This window comes from Bipolaris sorokiniana, assembly GCF_000338995.1.
Source record: "Bipolaris sorokiniana ND90Pr unplaced genomic scaffold COCSAscaffold_1, whole genome shotgun sequence".
In the NCBI taxonomy this organism is placed as follows: Eukaryota; Fungi; Ascomycota; class Dothideomycetes; order Pleosporales; family Pleosporaceae; genus Bipolaris; species Bipolaris sorokiniana.
The window spans coordinates 2,355,093-2,375,413 of NW_006911895.1; the positions used below are offsets into that span (position 1 = coordinate 2,355,093).

Consider the following 20,321-nt stretch of genomic DNA (forward strand, 5'->3'; position numbering starts at 1 on the left):
ACACATGGCAAACACGAATATGTGTGGCAGCATGTTCACTTGCCTGCGGTGTGGTTAGGTGTCTGGTCATCTATATTATATGTAATTGGGTAATTGCCAGAGACGAATTGCACACCTAAGCCCCTAAATGGCTGAGATGAAACAAAATTGATTTATGCCTCGCTCTTTGAAACTTTTGATCCGCTGTATAGCGTGCGAAAGGGGGTGTAAAGTAGGTGTTTGCTATTCGTGCAGCAGTGCCAAGCTAGGTTTAGAAAATCGATAACGTCACGTGAGCTCTCTTGAAAATCAAACTCGACAAAGAACGCAAGCATTGAATTATGCAGATATATTATATCCATTTTCACTACTCTAGTACATACGACCAGAGGAAACTGAGAATTAGGCATCCCGTCCGATCTGCCCTATACAAGCAGTTTACCGGCGGATTAGTAGTTAGGTGGGTGACCACTAGCGAATCCCCGCTGTCGTATGTTTTTGGAACTTTTTTTTGCCTATACATGCAATTCTTTTATCACAATGCTGAGGAATTCGCACGATCGAGAGTTCGAATCTCTCCCTATCTAATAAACAAAAGTCACTCTGAGATTCTGAAGACCGTTTCTGCATTCAAATTAAACCTTCTTTTAAACTTCCCATTGGCAGGCAGGAGTTTTTAAGTTTTAGCGCCAAAGACGCTTTCTTAATTTCCCCTTATTTGACCGCTGCACTACCACCAAGCAAATTATCGTATCTAGCTACTGTAGAGAACCACTCTATAGTCAATACAACAATTATAATACACACTTGCAAGTCACACGGCAGGGTATTGGCACGACAGATATGGCAGCATGTGGAGCGTTGAGTGAGAACACGGCTGCATATTTCCATTTCGAGAAGAGGTATATTCTCTGAGGGCCGACCACTTATGGAGAATGCCCAGGCTGGAGACAAGGCCATGACGCTTCTGCCCAGGGTATCTCCCAACGCCGTTGATGCCAAAGGTATGATGATACAAGTTTAAACTACGTTCTACAAGCTTATGCAGTCTTGGGTTTCTTCGTGCCGTACTTTGATCGAGCAGTAATTCTGTTACCAACACCACCCTAATACATGTTAGCAACCCAGTTTTTATTAGCAAGGAACGAGTGCTTACCAAATCCAGCGCTCCTCGAACCAAGTGATATTTTACACCGGGACAATCTTGTGCTCGTCCACCTCGCACCATGACTACAGAATGCTGCTGCACGTTGTGTCCTAATGTCCCATTAGCATTGCCCAAGGTTTTGCAAGTCTACAGATGTGCATGCCATACCTTCACCAGGGATATATGCGGTGATGACCTTGCCTGTGCTCAGCCTGACCCTCGCAATCTTCCTCTCTCCCGAGTTTGGTTTCTTAGGCTTGGTTGTTCCCACTTTGAGGCACACTCCCTTGAGCTCCGGTCGGTCTTTCAATTGCGGTGAACGGAGCTTTCTTGCTTTTTGTGCGATTCGCCCTTGTCGTAGCACTTGTATCAATGTGCATTTGTGGGCGCGCGATGACGGTGGCGGGCGGATTACGAACGCTGAAGCGGTGGTTTCGAAAGCGGGGGCAGCGAAAGTAGGCCGTATTGATCGCGCGAGAGCGAACTGTGCAGTCGAGAGAATTGATGGCCTTAGAAGGCCCCTCAGGAGTGTGACGGCCATATTGGGTTGCGGTCGGCGTTGAATCACAATGGCGGACAAAAGTTCATGATGCGATACGGCAGCTGACTAAGCCATCATATCCGTAACTACCTTGCGTATTTCGCTACAAAAATACCTAGCTCTACTCAAGGCAGCAGACCCGGAAAGCTCAGAATAATACATTAGGTATTCTGAGAAGTTATTTTCAAAGAGCGAAAAAAGGGGTCACTGAAAGTTGCATATATGTCGGTGTGCAAATCTTCGCTCGATATATTCACCTGAGGATTGCTCGAGTTGCCAGAGCACTTCTGCAGGCTATCTACTAAACACATTTTTAATTCAATATTAAAATGGGTCCATCTATACTCTCACAAAGGAGATACATTTCATTGGGGTCGCACCAAGAGGGCCATGAGTACATCTTAGCATGTACCTATCAAGCTTAGCGCCTCTTCGGCCGGAAATACTTTTCCACCAGCCCGCAGATTTTCTCCAATCTTCTAACCAGCACTCCTAGAAGCACCAATCCTCGCCAGGATTACTAGGCATAGCCACTTCATTGCATTACGAACCGGCAACGGTGTTACTCTTTCAGCATGCATGCAAACATGGCCCCAGTGCCTTGCAAGGCTGCAGCTGCTTCCGGAGACCGTGACCTCGGCTGAACGCAATCCAAGAGTGCGGAGACCGCTTCCAACCGCTCTCTGTAGTGCATCTCGCATCTTGACGATACCCCACGACGCCTACCCTTCACGACTACACAATGCGGACAGTATCAGCATTTGCTTCGCCTGTGCGAAGAACGGTACCATTTGCAGCACGCCAAAGTACACGAAGATGCTTCTCGAACTCCCAGAACTGGCAGGCTACGTGGGGGTTCATCGGCCTCGGGCGGATGGGTAAGTACCCATTGTTGCTCACAAGACTGCATCTATTAACTTGTCCTAGGATACCCCATGGCAAAGAACCTCAGAGCTAAGATACCAGCTGAAGACACCCTGTTTGTACATGATGTCAACACCGCAGCCACCAAGCAATTCCTCGATGAGCATCCCCAGGGTGTCAAGGTTGCTAAAAACGTTCGAGAAGTTGCCGAGAACTCTGTAAGTATACACAACGTCTTCTATTTTCTGCGCAATGTCTTGTGATGAATTAATTGTTCTATCAATGATCTAAGTTGGGAGCCATTCGTGGCCCTTATTCTGATTACACAAAAATTATAGCCAATCCTCTGATACTTTCATCTTCAGCATACGTTACTTGCCACCATCATTAGATGCAGTGCACTAATGCTGTTACAGGAAACAATCGTCACGTCGTTGCCAGAGCCTAAGCATGTCAAGGCTGTTTTCAAAGAGATGCTGGAGCCTCCAACGCTTCTCACAGATGGGGTAGTCAAGAAAGAGCGCTTCTTCATTGATTGCTCGACTATTGACCCTATGACATCGGGTGAAGTGGCGCAAGCTGCTCACTCTACTGGCCAAGGCAAGTTTGTAGATGCGCCCATGTCGGGTGGTGTTGTTGGTGCACAGGCAGGCACGCTCACCTTTATGATTGGTGCACCACCAGAGGCCGTTGAGGGCGCGACCAAGGTATTGTCGTTGATGGGCCGAAGAGTGGTTCACCTCGGCGGACCCGGAGCGGGCCTCAAAGGCAAGCTGGCCAACAACTACCTTCTCGCGCTCAACAACATTGCAACTGCAGAAGCCATGAGTATGGGCGTCAAATGGGGCCTTGACCCCAAAGCCCTAGCTGGCATGATCAATACGGCGACGGGCAAGTGCTGGCCGAGCGAAGTCAACAACCCTGTGCCTGGTGTCATTGAAGGCTCGCCTGCTAGTAGAGGGTACGAGGGAGGGTTTGGGATAGCTCTCGCCAACAAGGACCTGAAGCTTGCGCTCAAAGCAGCAGCCGAGGCCGATGTCAAGCTTGCTTTGGGTGAACCAGCACGAGCACTATACGATGCTGTAGAGCAGGCGGAAAACTGCAAAGGAAAGGACTTTTCTGTTGTATACAGGTATCTAGGTGGTAAAGAGTAGTAGGCGAATAAAATAAAAGGAACTTGATTCAATAACAAGGCTGTTGGTATGATGATGTTTGAACTTTTCACGTGATGTTTGACGATGGTGTTTAGACCAGAGAAAAGGATGGAATTTGTACGTTGAAAGGAACGGGAACCTATCCTAAACGCCCCCAGAGTCGCATCAAAAACCTAGTCGGTTGCTCATCGGCGACAGCAGTGAGAATGTTGCTGAAGCAGATCAAGACAGTAATACACGTATTGAGAAGATGAGTAAGGGAAGGTGCCTCCAAAGCCCGCATTCCATCGCCATGCACATGCAGGGACTAGAATAGCATACATCCAGTACGATCAAGTCGTGTGGCTGGGTTCTCGCGCAAATATACCAAAAAAAGACAAGGCGCAACCAAACCCACACCCAATTCCTGGTACAAACCAAAAAGCTGACAACCTCGTGAAAATCAATGCCACCAAAACACGACGGCTCTCATTACGGGAGAATGCGAAAAGAGCAGAATTAAAAGAAGAAAACAAAAAAAAACAAATGGCCGCAGAAACGCCATTGTATTGCTTACATGGGGCGAAAACCCGCCGCAGAATCGAGTGGCCAGGTTCAAATTCGAAATTTGGTAGTTGAACATGTATGGTTCGTGTCGTCGTCAGTCATGATAGGAATAGGTGCACAAAGAGTGCGGAAAGGAAATCATCTCGAGTAAGGCTTGTTCATAAGAGCGATCTCGCGCGCCACAGTGGCCCATTCTAATTCGCGGCGAAGAGGTTCGTTGCGTCGCTGACGCTGGTACTCTTCCCACTTGAGTAGTTCATAGGTAAACCGAAGGTGTGGTTGTATTATGACATTAAGTCTTCGAGCTCGCACAAAACAGCTGGCAGGTATTAGCTAGGACCGCAACATGGAGAACAGGCGCTACTCACTAAGCACGAGGAAAAGAAAGGCCAAGCTCTTTCATAACCTCGGCAATGCAGATGGTTGCTGAGCGTGAAACGCCTACGCGGCAGTGCACAAGTGTAGCACCACCCTCAGCCCTTCCAGCTTCTAAGTCCTTGTTAGTGGTTTCCAACACAAACATAGACCCGAGATACATACCAATGAATTTCAAACAACGCTCAAACTCGCCCCAGAGAGGATCAACGCCATTATCCTGAACTCGGTCGATCATAAGAAAGTTCTCAATGGGCCAATTGAGTTCTTTCTGCATGCCCTCGGGCCAGGAAAGTGTCTCGCCGACGCTCAATACACGGGTAATACCCAAGGCATTGAGAAGCTCTGGGTTGTTGGCATGGCCAAGATTGCCGAGGTACATGTAGGGTAGAATGCGGCTGGGCAGGCTTCCATCAAGCTTCGAGAGCCAGCGCGGCTCTGGGATATTGAGGATGCTCTGGTTGAAGCGTGGTGACTCCTGGAGAATGCGAGGTTGTATGGCTGTCAGAAGGGCTACATCAGATGGGTATGCGAAGAAGTTTCGGCCTTTTTCCCGATGCAGCTTGGTCCAAGCGTCGTGAACAGGAAGACCTTCGGCATACATAAAGTAGGTAAGGGCAAGGAGGGTTGTCTCGGTGTAGCCATCGGTACAATGGATCAAGAACTTGCGTGGTGTTGCAGTGTCGACCATTTCTATAGCCTCATCCTCATCCTCCCTCCTTCGCTTCGACCTCCGCACTTCGTTTGGGTTGGCCAATTCGTACATCCATTTGCACATGGCCATGAGGCCATCAATTTCTCCGTGTGCCCAAGTGGGGGGCATGATACTCCCTGATGAGGGGAACTCCATGTGCAAAGCTGACTTGCGGTGGACTCTTTCCAGACCCATACGAAGGGCTCGCAATGAGCGTGGTTCGGGTACATGGGCAAGATCGGTTGCTTCAATGAGCATGTCGTAGGCCTCTGGTCCTAAGCACTCTGGGTGCAGAGTCTGGTCGGGTGTTGGGCCGAGAAATACATTGTTGCTGATTTCTGATGCCTTTGACATTTCGCTCATCTCGTATCGCTCCCAGTAAACTAATGGTACAAGTTAGCCACTGTGATTTGCCAGCTCCCGCTTTTGTTGCTTACAGAAATCTACAACTTCTTCCGTCATTTGTCCAGTAGAGTTGACGGCAATCAGCTTGGGGTGCTTTTCCTGTACACAACTGAAAGTATCTGGAAATCATTAATCATCTGTACATATAGTGTATGTGCACGATCTAACTTACCTGAAAGCATGAATGTATTGAACAGATATGGTGAAAGGCCATGCTGTGATTCATACTGCCTCTGAGCTCTGGAGATTTTCTGGGCTAGTGCTATTGTGTCTTCACTCTTTGTCTTGTGATCGCCATAAACGACAATATCTGAGACCAATGCCATCTTGCAAGTCTGAATGTGAAAGTTGCGCACGGAGAAGCCTTCCTTGGGATCGCATTCGAGGAATTGGGGGTTTTCTGAAGTGACGGAATCAAGTATCTCATCAGGGGCAATGGCACCCTTGAGCTTGGAGGACGAGAGGTTTCCGCCGGTCTTGACAATGGTGATGCTGCGAATGCACGTGGGGACTTTGCGGCCACTCCTGCGACGCGAGGAGAAAAAAGCAAGCTGTATCTGGTTGTCTGCATGGAGGCCGTGCATCCAGGGAAAGACTTGCTCAGGGTTCGGAAGCGGCTGTGTTGCCATGTGCTCTAGCGCCTGGGCCAGACGATCTGCAGTGATGGTGTAGAGGGGTGGATCATCGGAATACTTTGAGCAGTATGCATCAGGGGGAAAGGTGATTGAAGAAGTCTCAATGAGGCTGTCCTGGCGGGGAGGAGATGCTGGAGGCGTGGCGGGCAGTGCACCAGGCGGGCAGACTGGAATGTGCTTGTTAGGAATGGGAGCAGGCATGCCACGGGATGACGTGTTCAGAGACAGGTGCGGTGGAGGAGTCGAGGAAGGACGTGGCATAGAAGGGTAGCTGGCGACAGCAGCGGCCATGTTTGCGGTTTAGAGGCGAAGAGAGAGAAGAGAGAGAAGAAGAAGCAGTCGGATGCGGATGAAAGTGCGCAACGTGCACAATGGGCGTGTGGAAGGCGAGGAGTGACTGGGGCAAGGCCGTAGGTGATGGCAATCGGACAGGTAAGTAGCGGTAGGGCAGTTGCTCTTTCCCAATCAAAAAGGAGGACCAAGAAGCAGGGGGCGAGGATGTGTATCACGACGGGGTGGAGTGACAGCGAATCTTCTGTCGTGCAATTGATAAGTATACGGTACTGGGCGCTTCGACGTGTGTTGCTTTTTTGGGACCTACTGCGTTGAGGGTTTGGCCAGATTGCGCACGCGTTGGCTGCTAAGTTGATCAACAGCCGGGGGTGGTCGACACGAATCTACAGCGTGAGGGCGAGCATTATGGGGATAGGGGATGGGGGACGAGGGTATCAATGGGATTGGGGGCAGAAGTGAAGAAAAGAAAGGTAGGGGAGGAGCAGGAAGAGGATGCAGCGTTGGAGTGATATGGGCGTGTCTAGTGGTTCCCCGCTATCTGACCTCCCCACCCCTCCCACCCCCCCCCCAGCACTTTGGAAAAGGCGCCGTTTTCCTTCAGCTAAACCTAGCGCTACGCTGCAAGCCACGCTGCAAGGCTTGCTTGGACGGAGACGGAGCGGAGCGGATTGGCTGGCGCAGACGACAGTACTTTATGGGCATATGTGTGTGTATGTAAATAGTAGGTGGTTAGATGAATGCACAGGGTATGCCTAGGGTCCAGGGCCTGCCGACAAAAGCAAGGCTGATTGTGCGTGTGCGTGTGCGTATGCGTGGACGAGTGCAGATGCGAGGGGGACAGCCTCACGGGGGGCACAGGTGTCGTGGCGGTGATGGTAGATAGCAAAGTCACAAACGGACATGGATGTTGGACGGTACTAGTAGGAAGATAGGCTCGCGGGGACCCAGTTGAAGGAGGCAGAGGGTGGGTCTGGTGGGTGGGTGGGTGGATAAGGCGGAGGCCAAGGGAGGCAGAGGAGGAGGAGGAGGAGGAGGAGGAGAGTTCTCGAGCATGGCCGGCCGGCAGCGTGGAATCGGGCTGACAGCCAGTGTGGCCAGTTGCAGCCAGCGCCTTGGGAAGCGGCCCACTTGGGCGCAGCTCAGTAATTGCCACTGCACTGCATCTGCATCGGCCCATGGGCGATCCATCACCAACCCAACCCAGTCCATCCCATCAACCCCGCGTCTGGATGCGCCTATATGCCGCCAAACTGTACACCACCAACACCCGTCCTCTGCCCATGACTACATACCCTACTTACATCACATACATACTACTCTACACACCGACATGTATTTACGCCCGCCATCATGGCCCGCTGCCCGCTCCAACCCCGCACCGCCTTCGCAACCGCCAACTGCAGTGTTGCCGAGCCAGGACCGGCTGTCTTTGTTGGTGCCCCAGTCCCGAGTCCCGACGGCCGCCGTCCCCTGCACCATCCCTTGGACTCGTCAGCCAATGCATGCTGACGTACGGCCCGACAGACTCCCTCAAACTGCGCTTGTCACAATCACAATAGACTTTTCTTATCGCTACCATCCATCCATCCATCCATCCATCCATCCATCCCCACCACGCAATCACTAGCTACCCGTCTGTCCCGCTGCATACACACGACTTTGCCTTCATGTCTCATTGATTCATCTCGAGCGAGCCTCATTGACTCGCCTGCCCACATTAGCTTCGATGCTCAGTAACCTGCTCGCGTGCCCTTGTGACACCTTCCCAGCGTCCTTCATACATAGTAGTATCATGAATGCGTCCACCCCTCATACATCAACTTCGGCCTTGATGTTCAATATCTCGTCCACAATCGATCGCTGCACACTAATCCTGTTCCCCGCACTGCCCTCCTGCTCCTTCAGTAGCACAGCAAGCACCTCGACCGGCGGGTCAAGGCCGAGCCGTTGCGCTCGCTTCCACCGCTTCAACCGAGCAATTCCAGTACATGGCTACATGGTACCCAAGCCATCAGTAATTTGGTCGACATGTGGAGTAGTTTTGCGTCAGAAGGTCGCTGATTGGGGCAAACTTACGCCATAGTGTGCGCTCATGTCGAACTCTCGAAGCACTTTGTCATGGACACTCAACCCTTCCTGGTGTACTCTCGCCGCTCGCCTTTGCTTTTCCTTTTCTGCCCAATACCTCTTGATAACTGCACCTGATATGCGCCGCGCTTGTTCCTCCTCTGGAGTGCTCTCCACTCGTTGCCCCTCGACTTCCTGTTCCGTTTGCTCGATTATGGCCACTTCAGTCGTTGTAAGCTCTGCGCCCCATGTCTCCAAGAGTTCAGGTGTTGCGTCTTTCAACTTCTTCTCCACATTGCTCTTCTTTGCGGCTTGCGGCTTGATGCCGGACTTTGTAACCTTATTCGTCGATCCATGGAAAGCGAGCGTTGACTGCTGCGATTTGGTCGCCGCGCGTGGAGTTCTACCTTTGGGTGGCATGTTTGTCTATGTGCGATGGATATTGCGAGTAGTATGCGATGCTTCGAGATATAGTAGTTGTGCGCGACGAAGGGGAAGCTGGAACAATGACGTGACGTGACCTTACAGGCTGGCGGCCTTGGCGTCCTTTGAGCGGGCTTCTGGTTGGTTGCCGCAGTGATACGCGACTTCGCGCGGGCACGTGATCCCTAGAGGGAATCCACCCCACTATTGTTCCAAGATAGCGGGCATGCTCTGTGCTTTTGCACTACAAACCGTTCCAATCATTCCGTAAGTCAGCCTCCGCTTCTAATTGCAATCATGATCTGGCACTGGCACAATGTTATTTCTGGAGATATGTGCTTCTAACCAAAGAAATTCTTTTGATTTAAAAAAAAAATAAAAAGCCTTGCTAGCGAATGACCCTCTATGAAGGATGTCAAAGAGCAAACATGAACCCTTGATATGTGCATTCACCACGCGCCGCAACATATGTAGACTGTTGAAATCTTACCTGGGTTGCATTGTTGGTTGTTACTAACTCAACTATACATAGGACTCCACCCCATCCGAAAGCATGACTTCCACAACACCCCCCGAAGTAGCTGCCCACGTGGAATCTCTGATACCCAAGTTTAAGCTCACTCGGCTCCTCAACTCAGACCAAGCCGGACGCCGCATCAGTCTACTAGGAATCATAGACTCGCAGCCCGCGCTCCTCATTGCCGAGCGCGCCGCCTTTGACACCACGCCCGCCATCCTCGAAGGCTTCTCCACATCTCTACGCAACATCAAGAACCTCGGCGCCAACGACATCTACGCGTGGTTCCTCGCAAACTCCAGCCCAAGCAGCGATAAAGATGCCTCTTCCCCACCACCCCCAGACTTCAAAATCAACCTCATCTACCCATGCACAGACAAACATGTCAAGAAATACACACAGCAGCGCCTCCGCATCGTCACCGAAACACCGGAAATTTACACATCCTACATCCGCCCGTACATGCGCGCCCAGCGCGAAAAGGGCGCCCTAAACTGGGTCTACAACATCATCGAGGGCCGCACCGAGCAGGAAGACGTCATGTACCGCGAATCTGGGTCTGACGGCTTTCTCCTACTCCCCGACCTAAACTGGGACCGCAAGACGATGGGTAGTTTGCATCTGCTGGGAATAGTAGAGAGGAGGGACATCTGGAGTGTGAGGGATTTGACCACGGAGATGGTGGGGTGGGTAAGGCATATGACGGAGAAGATGGTGGAGGCGACCGTGGGGTTGTATCCGGAGATTGAGAGGGATGAATTGAAGCTTTATGTGCATTGTAAGTTCTTCTTCCCCCCCCCCCCTCTTCCCCTCTTCTTAGTTACTCTTATCAGGAGGAGGTAGACACTAATGATCCTATTAGACCAACCGACATACTACCACTTCCACATCCACATTGTTCATGTTTCACTCGAAGCCGGAAACACGCAAGCGACAGGCAAAGCTCTGGGCTTGGAAAATATCATCTCGCAACTCGAAACTATGGCTCCTTCTTTGTCTTCTTCGGGATTGCCCCCTGGTATGCAGGATGCTAGCTTGACGTATCATCTCGGTGAGCAGAGCGATTTGTGGGAGAAAGTGTACTTGCCGTTGAAAGAGGGGCGGGGGGTAAATGTGGATGGCTTTTGAACAAGACAAGCAAATATGGAGCAAAGAAAAGAACAATCCAACAAAATATGTTAGATGTATTAATTACATGGTATCTAGATGGTATCTATATGCATAATATATCAAGAATTCATATCACTGCCTTCGGCATGTATATTCGAACTTTTCAAGTCCTCAAGCCGCTTCTTGCTATTCCAATCCGTCATTTCTTCTCCGTCATTATCGTCGTGCACAAAGTCATGCTTGCCATCTCCACAGAAACTACTCTCGCACACCGAATGCGTCCGTGTACTACTGGCGTCTCTCTTCATGGCTTTTTCCCGCAGCACCCGGTATCTTTCTTCCCTCTCCCACTCGAGCCTCTCTCTCGCCCAATTCTTCTCAACCCGCGAGTACCCATAGAAACCCGCGCTCGACCCTATACTCCGCCTGGGTCCATACAGCCCCCTGTCAGATAATGACCGTTGAGCCACCTCCCCTCGCGGATCCCCACCAGCCCCAGCCGACCGCGATCGGCCACGCAATCTGCGCGTCCATCTATCGTTTCTTCCGTTCCAAACAAAAAAACTGCCCAGCAGCGTGCCGTCACTCGTCGCTATCCCTCTCCACGGCTTCTCCTGCAGCGAAAACACTAGACAATTGACAAAACCCATGCTCACAATGCAAAAAGAACTTGCTAACCGTATTCCCCATATCGGTTGTCGCACATAATAGTCGCTGTACATCATGCAGTGGTATACAAATGGTGCCACCCACATTAATGTATACACTATCGGATAGATGAATGTAAGGCGTAGTTGGCGGTGGATGCGTGCGCGCTGGCGAATCATGCGGTTAAGTCCTGGAGACGGTGGCTCCAGCAGCGCAAGCTCAGGTGTGCTAGAAGCCCCCGGAAAGGCATTTAGCGTCGGGGTACTAGCACTCAGTATGTTCGTATGCGATGACGACACGCATGGGTGTAAACTGTCGTCATATTCAACCCGTCCGACATTCTGTCCACTTGGTATCGAGACTAGCGGTGGCCGGGCCGGGCCGGTGTGCTTGCCGTGGAAGCGTCGTGTGCTTCGCACGAAGGATGGAGTGGTGGGGCTGGTGGAGGCGGCAAGGATAGATGTTGGTCCTGGTGCTCCACAGAGCTCGTTACAGGCCAACGAGGCTGAATACCTACGCTCTGGTACAGTGACAGCTTTTTGAGAGGTGGTCGAAGTACACCGTGAGTGCAAGCACGAGTTTTTTTGCTGCGTCATAATGCTTGCGGGTTGGGTTGCAAATTCTTCGCTAGGCACGTAACCATCACCAAAGAGAGATGCTTTAGTTTGAGACGCGCTAATGTTAATACTGGCTCGAGTGAGATCATTGTTCAAAATGTATCCCAGTTTCCGGCTCATTGAGTTGTAGTTCTTAAATTCCCACCCAACATATGTATAAATCGCAATGGCCAGGCTGATGATGACCAATATGATAAAGTACCTCGGAATCCATGCCAAGGCTAGCCGGTACCAGAACGGGCGGGTTGGGAGCAAGCAGTATGCGCCCTGCAAGCGATACGCTCCTTGGGTGTTGAGGAAAGCTAGGCCTGCTGATATTGTCGGGGCGCAAAAGACACCTGCGTAAACATAGTACTTGTACGGATGTAGACCTTCCGAAGGCGCTTGACCAGACGGCCGAAAGACCTGGAGTGCGATATGGATCGCTATCATGAGAACAGCAAAATCTAAGAGCAGTTATGAGGAAATGGTCAATAGTTGGGCGATGTCGTCTTACCACTTATCTCCGTCCCAAACGCTATGAAGAACCCGCTCGACTGGCAATATGCCGACGTGCTCTCCACAGGCCCCCGAGCCAGCATTACAATTGCTCCAACAACGAACCAAAATGCTCGTATCAGGTCACCACAAATCAAGAAGATAAGAAGCCTACACTAGAGCTATGAGCGCATGCATCACTTGGGCACAATAGCACTGACCGGTGGCGAAATTGTTTTTCCATGCGACAAACCCAGAAGAAGGCAACCAGGGAAGCTGTCATACTCAGAGAGGAGAATGCCAGAGCCACTGTCGTGATGGCTCGAGTTCGTCGGTCGTTGGCGGCGTTAGGTGTCGTGTATTGGGTGCCATTATGTTCGTTCAACGGGACAGCAGATACGACAAAGGAAAATGAAAGAAAGAAGATGCAGCATAGTCGCACACAGGCCGACATGATGCTGGTGAGAAGGATGTCGGAGGCAGGGGTCGCGCTCCTCGTCCGCTGCATCGCGCGGGTATCTTGGGTTGAGATCGACTGAACGAAAAAGCAAAGCAGATGATGATGATTAACTGGAAGAGGTACCGAGCATAGCGGCACTAATATTAGGGTAAGATCGACCGAGCAGACAGCCAAGACATCAACGGTCCGTTATATGATTAGCAGACAAACTCCGTTAAAGCACGGTGTGGCATATTTACTTTGGAAAACCGCTATGCTACTCCTGGCCTTCCCCATGTGATTATCTCGTTGAAAACATGACAAGGACAGCGGCACATGGCAAGCCGGAATTCTGGGGTACCTGGTTCGACTCGAACAGTAATAAAACGTCACTCACCCCTTAATAAGGACTTGGTCCAGGCCACACGGAAGGCTTTGCTTACGGCAGCTCGTACTTAGTCGCCCCGCTATCACGACTGTTGGTCAACAGTGGTGCCAACCGTCGCGGCCACTATTGGAAAATGACGTGTAAGGCTGCCCCGGCCTTGGGGCAGACTGACGAGCTTCCATTGTTTCACGTCGTGCTAAAATGATTCGGCGAGCGTGATTAGACTGAAGCGCAGTTCGCCTCCGCCAGCTTCGGCCTCGCGCTTGAGGAAGCTACGCACACCCAAATCCAGAGCCTTGTCGCTAAGAAGGTCCTCTTCGGGAGCTAGCGCACCACGGTCGAGGGGACCTTTACGACGGCCGTCAAGCTCCCATAGATGGTTTTTGTCCGACTTGATGAAGCAAACATAATGCAGGTCCACATCGGAGTCAGCCTGGGGTGCAGCGGTATCTCCGCCCGATGCCGCACTTTGATGCGCACTCTCGAGAGCCTCGGATTCATAGAGGAGGTCAGCTCGCTGGGCGGGTTTCAGTGGTATCGCATTTTGAACAAGCTTAGCTAGGTTGGAATCGGCTTCTAAAGGCTATGTTAGCAACCCTTGAAACCTTCCCGCGTAACGAGGGGGCTGCTGACGAATGTGTGTACGTGCCGAGCCATTCGAGACTGCATGGAGCAGGCCAATCAGGCCACAGGCGTTGCCGATAGTTTGCTTGTACCAAATCACTTCTTCGTCCGGGCCATGGCCCTGATATTCTGGCCTATCTTTGTCTTCTTGGATGCGGAATTTTTCGTACGTCTGGCTCACGGGAAACACGAGGAGGAGGGCATGGGCAGGCCGCGGTACAAAGGCAAGGAGTTCGGGGTCGTCGATACTGAAGACGTCGTGGAAGGCAAGCTTGTCCGACAGGCCGAGCTTGTGAACGAGGGCCGTCATGACCTCCGGGTTGTTCTCTGTTGCATGTTACTAGGCGTGTGCCGTGGCAAGGCGGAATGACTTACCAAGAGGAATGAATCTCTTCCGGCCCTTGGGCACGTCAGGAGAAGCTTCGGAAGCCATGTTGGTGCTGTGTTGAGGATGGTGTTGCGGGGAAGGAGGAGTGAGTAGAGGATTCCAGACGTGGGGTCGATGAGGGACAAGCAGCAAACAGCGTCTACGGTTGCGTCACCCAGTGCCTATGTATACGGCAGGCGTGTGCTTGGAGTCAGGAGTGAGGTGCAGGCTATAACAAGCCTTTTTTGCCACGACCCATGCCATGCCATGCCATACTGTGCTATGTCCATTGCAGTGTTAGAGGGCGGGGTCATCCCGGATGGAGTCGCCAGGGCGCAAAAGAAGAAAAAGAAGCAGAAGAAGATGAGGAGGAGGAGCAAGAACAAAAGGCACCGGCATATAACGACATTCCTACAAGCAGAGACGACCCGCTCGAGCGAGTCTTACTATTTTGCGGTGACGGGAAAAAGAAAAAAAGAACAAGATGGCCGTGTCGCAGTGCGGCGGTGGTGGCCATTCAAGGGCCCAGACGAACAAGATGGAGCTTCAGCGCCCCGCGGTGACGGCAGACTATGAATTTTACTCACGTGAACAATGCCTCTTCGCGCCTCAGCTTCAATTGCGCCCTTTCTTCGCAATTTTCACGCCAGACTAACTCGGCCAACACAAGCACGACTCAGCCAGCGCCTCTTCTTGTCGACACGCTTGCCAGTTCCCCGCTCCTTGCCTGCAACGACCCCCTCTACTAGCTTTGCGGCCGACTTCTTTACCCCACTACAGCCACTTACTCTCAACTTGAACTTTTTCCACACAACGCTTCCTCAATTAGGCACAATGGCCACCCTCGACGAGACTGTCGTCGACTTCCTCAAGAAGCACGCGCCCAACAATGCCGCCGACGAGACCGACGCCGTCAAGGCTTCCCAGGCCCTCTTCCCCACCGTCACTTACACCGATGCCGAAAAGACTGAGCTCAGCCAGTGGCTCATCACTGCCTCTCACGTGGCCTCTCCCTCTGAGGACGCCGCAAAGGCCTCGGAGCGCCTGTCGTCGCTGAACACACACCTCTCCAGCCGGACCACCCTCCTTGGCGCAAAGCCCTCTGTCGCCGACATTGCCATCTACCAGAAGCTTGCACCCATTGTCTCAAAGTGGGGTGCAGAAGAGAGGACAGGAGAGCAGGGATACCACCACATTGTCCGCCACATCGACTTTGTTCAGAACTCGCCAGTCTTTGGCCTCAAGCTGGACGACAAGGTCAACATCGACCCAGACAATGTCATCTTCAAGATCAAGCCGGTAGATGCCAAGGCTGAGAAGGAGCGCAAGAAGAAGGAGAAGGAGGCCGCGGCGGCAGGTGCGGCAGCCTCGGGCGCCACGGCTACCACCTTGACTGGAGCTCAGGGTCAGAACGCACAGGGAGGCCAGGGAGGCAAGAGCAAGGCAGACAAGGCAAAGGCAAAGGCAGACGTAGCTGGATCTGCTGTCGCATCAGCAGTTGCCGGTAACCCGACGAGCGGCATTCCTGAGGGTGCACCGACCGAGAAGAAGAAGAAGGAAAAGAAGGAGAAGCAGCCCAAGCCCCAGAAGACGTACGTCCGCTACTGTTGAACCCTTTCATTTGCCTTTGAATGCTGACTGAAAACCCATAGTGCGCCCGTCGAGAAGCCCCTCTCCCCCGCCCTCATCGACCTCCGTGTAGGCCACATTCTCAAGGCCGAGACCCACCCCAATGCCGACTCATTGTACGTTTCTACCATTGCATGCGGCGACGCTCCCGGTACAGACAACACATCCGAGTATGAAGGCCAGATTGTGCGCACTGTATGCTCTGGTCTCAACGGCCTGATTCCCCTTGAGGAGATGCAGAATCGCAAGATTGTCGCTGTGTGCAATCTCAAGCCTGTCACAATGCGCGGCGTCAAGTCATGTGCTATGGTCCTTGCCGCATCGCCAAGAGTAGCAGAGGGCGAGGATAGTCACAAGGGGCCTGTCGAGTTGGTAAACCCCCCAGCTGAAAGCAAGGCTGGTGACCGAGTCTACTTTGAGGGCTGGGAGGGCGAGCCGGAGCCGGTGCTCAACCCCAAGAAGAAGGTGTGGGAAACCATTCAGCCTGGCTTTACTACCACCGACTCTCTGGAAGTGGGCTTTGATGTTGGTGTTGTGCCACAGTTGAGCGGCGAGGGTACGGATAAGAAGACGGGTGTCGCCAAGTTGAGGACCAAGGATGGCCTGTGTAGCATTCCAACTCTCAAGGGTGGCGTAGTACGATAGAATCCCTTACCTTTTAGTGTCCGCATACGTTTCGTGACACATCAAAAGAATAACAAAAACAAGAAACAATCACATAATGGGAAAAGCAATATTGTCCCATCTATTACCTACTTGTCATCAAGTGAAGCGTAAATTCGTTATGCTCTAGAACTATCCTGGGGTATACAAGTGGATGAAAACCGCGAAAAAAAAAATCGTAAAATGCCCGCCAATTAACAATAAAACAGTCACGGTGCTCCGCTGCTTTCCATTTTGGGTTGTTCTCCTCCTTCCAATTTAGAACACAAAAATAAGAACAAATTAAAGCAAGAAAGACGCATACACATGCGGGGCTTTAGTCCATTAGATTGACTGGATACTCGAAATCGTTTTCGGCATCCGTTCCATGTAGTCTCACCTGGTACAGGCAGGTATGGCTAGCACCCCAGTTGCTGGTCACACGCAGTATAACACGGGACACGGGCTCCGACGGCTCGCCCGACAGATCAAACGTCTGCAGGTGGTTGGAAGCGTGAATGTTGTACTTGAACGAACCCAAGCACTTCCACTTACCCCCTGCGCTTTCCGGCGGCGCGCTTCGGCAGCTTACCTCGCGGTGACTGTAATACGGCTTGATTGGCCCGTTCGTCTGAACCCAGAGCTCCATGTCTCGGGGTGCGTTGTTGATTTTGCGGGCAGGCATCATGCTCATGGGCACGTGCTCGACGGTGACTTGTTTGGGAATGACGAGACGAGGAACTCGAACGGCGAGCTGCGCCTGGCCAGGTGATGCAGGGTCCGAACTTGCCGAACACCAGCAATCTCCAGGTTCCTCCCACTTGGTGAGTGCGGCAATCGGAGGGTTGCGATCGGGAACCCACGAGAGGCGGCGTGCAAGTCCAGCAATGCGACCGGATTTCTTATTGAAAGTGACAGAAGACAGGTCTGGATCAATCGTGGCACCCAGACCTGGTGAAAAGTAATTAGGTTTTGTAAGATGTAGTTCGTAATTGGCGACAAGATTGGCCTGTGCAAGGGCATTGAGACGGATCTGATCCAGCATAGTTTTCTTGGCTTCTGTTTGCATCATCGTCTTAAGCTGGGTGCTCTGGGTTCGGATGGCCTCCTCGATTCTCTTGTTCACCTGAGCAGTAAGGCTCTCGTACCGCTGCTCCACCAGCTTGATGAATTCTTCACGTGATGCAGCCTGAGGCCAACTCTCGGTGGGGCTGCGCTCTTTATGGGCTCCGTTGTCGAAGAGTATAGCGAGCTTGGCTTTCGTGTCTTCAAGAAATTTCGTCCATTCGGGTTCAGAGTGTGCTTTGGCTGTCAAGGCTCGCCAGAATTCGTCGGTGATCTCGGTGGACCCATCTTGGTGTCGGCGAACAATCATGACTCCAGGAAGTTCCTTCTTCAGCTCATCGATTGAATCACGCATGCTTTGAAAGCGCTTCTCATTTTGCTTCTCCATATTACCAATCCGGCCCCACAGGAGGGTGTCGTCCCCATTTCTCTTATATGCTTCCGGCATAATAGCATCGGTAACCCTTTCGTATGTGTAGACGACGCGAGAGCCCACAGCTTTGAGCAAACTAGGGGTTCCCAGCGCTGAGTCAGTGGAATTGGAAGTCATCATGGTGGAAGCGACCCAACCGACGAACAGACAGCCTGAGAGGATCCAGAACATCCACGTAAGAGATTTTTTCCAACGCCATATTGGCTCGTCCTGCTCTTCGAATGATTCAACATGCCCGATCCATGCATTGACTTCGCCAGGGTCCTTTCGATGGGGACGGCGTCGATCTGCCTGGCGCTGTGACTGAGGTAGTGGTGGACCCTCACGTTGCAATCTGGCCTGCTCTTCTGCGACTAAATTATTGACTGATTGTTCAGCCGGAATTGGGTTGGCACGGGCAGTAGTTTGCTCTGCATTTGCTCTAGCTTGGGCTTGGCCTTGAATAGGTGTCTTGAGGACATCTTTTGTTGGTGTCGGCGTCTTTTCTTGAACCGAACTTGTCTGGGGAGCCTGAACGGAGGTTGATCCGTTTGATCTTGTTCCATTTACGGAACGGGTGGAGGGCTTGCGGCTTGTCAAGACAGGCTTGACAAAGGGTGAGCTTCTAGGCTCATCACGTATCGGGTAAGCCGCAAACGGATCTCGGGATGTTAGCATGCCGGCTTCATGAGCAAGACCAAATGACTTTGAGGTGTTGCCGACAGATGCTGCGACATCATCCTCGCTGGGAGCTAGATCATCGCTTTCCATAAAGGAGTAGCCAGGGGCGGCTTTGGAATTTAGAGCGTTGTTACGTGGGAGTGGAGGTGAGAAGTGTGACTGCGACTCACTACCAAGCTCATCGATGCTGTCAAGATCATCTGCCTCTTGCTCTGATGATGGAACACCGGACCTGTCGAGCTGGGTCTTGAAGGCCTGGGAGAAACCGGTATTTGGGGCAGTCGTAAGTTTATCAGGATTCCCAACGCGGCCGCTTGCGCCGTAAGCATTGGACCGACGGGCTTTGACCTGAGTTAAAGTAGTTCTGTTGCGTCTTGTTGAAGCGGCGGCGGTAGCAGTGGTGACAGCAGATTCTTCAGCGACTGAGCTTGCCCTGGTACTGACACGGGCTGAGCGACGGTAGGGTGTGGGGGCATCCCCATTAGCACGTTGGGACATTTCGGCGGGGAATCCGTCCTGAGCATCAAATAATCCAACGGGGTCGGGGTCCAGGAGGAATGGCACAGTTGATGTTGCTGAGGTGGGGAACTAGTGTTGGGTGAGTTTGGGTTTGTTCAAACGAAGCAGTCGCGAGGGCCATTTAGAAGAACATGACAAGAACAATAACAGCCAGCAGTGGCATAAGCCGACAATGGCGAGGATGGCGAGCCGGCAACAATAGCAAAGACGACGACGACATGCGACGACAGCAGAGGATGAAAATTTTCACCGTGAAGATGGGCGTGACGGTGAGGAGGTGGTCGAGTGGTGCGTGTCGAGCTGAGCGATGAGGCTGGGGTGCTAGGAACACGAGGGTAACCGGGGTAGGAGATGGCGGGAACTTACAGGTGGACTCGAGGACCAGGTGGTCGAGAGACGGCGGTTTGCGACAACAGACGCGTTTTGGCAGTGCAGAATTTGATCTTTTGACAGCTCAGAGGGCGATGCGGTTGATGGCGGGTTCCTGCAGCAGGGTCCCTATACACGTGTACGCAGTTTCACGCGTCGGGGCTGGGGGCGCTTACTGCGCTGCTACGCGTGGGCGAGGGGGGTGGTTTGGGAGAGGGGCAGGGCGAGTGCGCAGGACGCGACCATGTTCGTCGAGTCGAGGGCGATAGTTCTGATTGTATTGATCAATGGCGATAATGGGGGTGGTGAAGGCTCATTGTCGCGCTGTGAGGGTGCAAGGGTTCGGCCAGCGCGCAGACAGCCGGAAGCGGGCGACTAAGCGAGCGCGCCCTCTCAATCCGGCGGTGAGTGACATGGCAGTGCTTTGACGACTCGACCAAGACAGGAATGACACTGGCAGCTGTGTCTCGCCTGCTAAGACACGCCAGTATGTACTACTACTATTACTACACCTACACCTACACCTACATCTACACCTACACCAACAGCCAAAGCTCCCACACTAACAAGTAGACTATGTAGCGTCTCCGCCGCCAGACAGACATGGATGATGCATGAACCTCCCGGCCCAGGCTGGGGCAGCGGAGCACCAGGCCCAAAGGTCACAAGGCTGATTCTGCCCGTCTCCCATGT

General features: G+C 52.2%; 9 protein-coding genes across 9 annotated transcripts; 3 read left to right on the top strand and 6 right to left on the bottom strand.

The window, feature by feature from the left end:
* Nucleotides 1-600: 600 nt before the first annotated feature.
* COCSADRAFT_32490 (uncharacterized protein) lies at nt 601-1,683 on the bottom strand. Its single transcript, XM_007696118.1, has 3 exons — nt 1,295-1,683; nt 1,136-1,236; nt 601-1,085 (listed from the first exon to the last, which is right to left on the bottom strand). The coding sequence occupies exons 1-3, from the start codon at nt 1,665-1,667 to the stop codon at nt 1,020-1,022; spliced, it is 540 nt and encodes a 179-aa protein (XP_007694308.1). The 5' UTR covers nt 1,668-1,683; the 3' UTR covers nt 601-1,019.
* Nucleotides 1,684-2,166: 483 nt separating this feature from the next.
* Nucleotides 2,167-3,731, top strand: COCSADRAFT_132068 (uncharacterized protein). Its single transcript, XM_007696843.1, has 3 exons — nt 2,167-2,545; nt 2,595-2,749; nt 2,948-3,731. The coding sequence occupies exons 1-3, from the start codon at nt 2,410-2,412 to the stop codon at nt 3,683-3,685; spliced, it is 1,029 nt and encodes a 342-aa protein (XP_007695033.1). The 5' UTR covers nt 2,167-2,409; the 3' UTR covers nt 3,686-3,731.
* Nucleotides 3,732-4,369: 638 nt separating this feature from the next.
* COCSADRAFT_76996 (uncharacterized protein) lies at nt 4,370-6,601 on the bottom strand (the record flags this gene model as incomplete). Its single annotated transcript, XM_007696844.1, has 5 exons — nt 4,370-4,550; nt 4,600-4,720; nt 4,772-5,683; nt 5,738-5,824; nt 5,878-6,601. The coding sequence occupies 5 exons, from the start codon at nt 6,599-6,601 to the stop codon at nt 4,370-4,372; spliced, it is 2,025 nt and encodes a 674-aa protein (XP_007695034.1).
* Nucleotides 6,602-8,443: 1,842 nt separating this feature from the next.
* COCSADRAFT_77255 (uncharacterized protein) lies at nt 8,444-9,121 on the bottom strand (the record flags this gene model as incomplete). The annotated part of the gene is made up of 2 exons (XM_007696845.1): nt 8,444-8,626; nt 8,711-9,121. 2 exons carry the CDS (start codon nt 9,119-9,121, stop codon nt 8,444-8,446), a joined length of 594 nt encoding a protein of 197 aa, XP_007695035.1.
* Nucleotides 9,122-9,677: 556 nt separating this feature from the next.
* Nucleotides 9,678-10,769, top strand: COCSADRAFT_22003 (uncharacterized protein; the record flags this gene model as incomplete). Its single annotated transcript, XM_007695893.1, has 2 exons — nt 9,678-10,419; nt 10,504-10,769. The coding sequence occupies 2 exons, from the start codon at nt 9,678-9,680 to the stop codon at nt 10,767-10,769; spliced, it is 1,008 nt and encodes a 335-aa protein (XP_007694083.1).
* A 60-nt stretch (nt 10,770-10,829) lies between these two features.
* On the bottom strand, nt 10,830-12,664 carry COCSADRAFT_214219 (uncharacterized protein). Its single transcript, XM_007696846.1, has one exon. It carries the CDS (start codon nt 12,446-12,448, stop codon nt 10,871-10,873), a length of 1,578 nt encoding a protein of 525 aa, XP_007695036.1. The 5' UTR covers nt 12,449-12,664; the 3' UTR covers nt 10,830-10,870.
* A 594-nt stretch (nt 12,665-13,258) lies between these two features.
* Nucleotides 13,259-14,487, bottom strand: COCSADRAFT_214210 (uncharacterized protein). The gene is made up of 3 exons (XM_007696847.1): nt 14,320-14,487; nt 13,954-14,271; nt 13,259-13,896 (listed from the first exon to the last, which is right to left on the bottom strand). Exons 1-3 carry the CDS (start codon nt 14,375-14,377, stop codon nt 13,517-13,519), a joined length of 756 nt encoding a protein of 251 aa, XP_007695037.1. The 5' UTR covers nt 14,378-14,487; the 3' UTR covers nt 13,259-13,516.
* A 658-nt stretch (nt 14,488-15,145) lies between these two features.
* Nucleotides 15,146-16,585, top strand: COCSADRAFT_77605 (uncharacterized protein; the record flags this gene model as incomplete). The annotated part of the gene is made up of 2 exons (XM_007696848.1): nt 15,146-15,903; nt 15,964-16,585. The coding sequence occupies 2 exons, from the start codon at nt 15,146-15,148 to the stop codon at nt 16,583-16,585; spliced, it is 1,380 nt and encodes a 459-aa protein (XP_007695038.1).
* A 93-nt stretch (nt 16,586-16,678) lies between these two features.
* Nucleotides 16,679-19,874, bottom strand: COCSADRAFT_186644 (uncharacterized protein; the record flags this gene model as incomplete). Its single annotated transcript, XM_007696849.1, has 3 exons — nt 16,679-19,328; nt 19,626-19,743; nt 19,816-19,874. The coding sequence occupies 3 exons, from the start codon at nt 19,872-19,874 to the stop codon at nt 16,920-16,922; spliced, it is 2,586 nt and encodes an 861-aa protein (XP_007695039.1). The 3' UTR covers nt 16,679-16,919.
* Between the last annotated feature and the right edge of the window lie 447 nt (nt 19,875-20,321).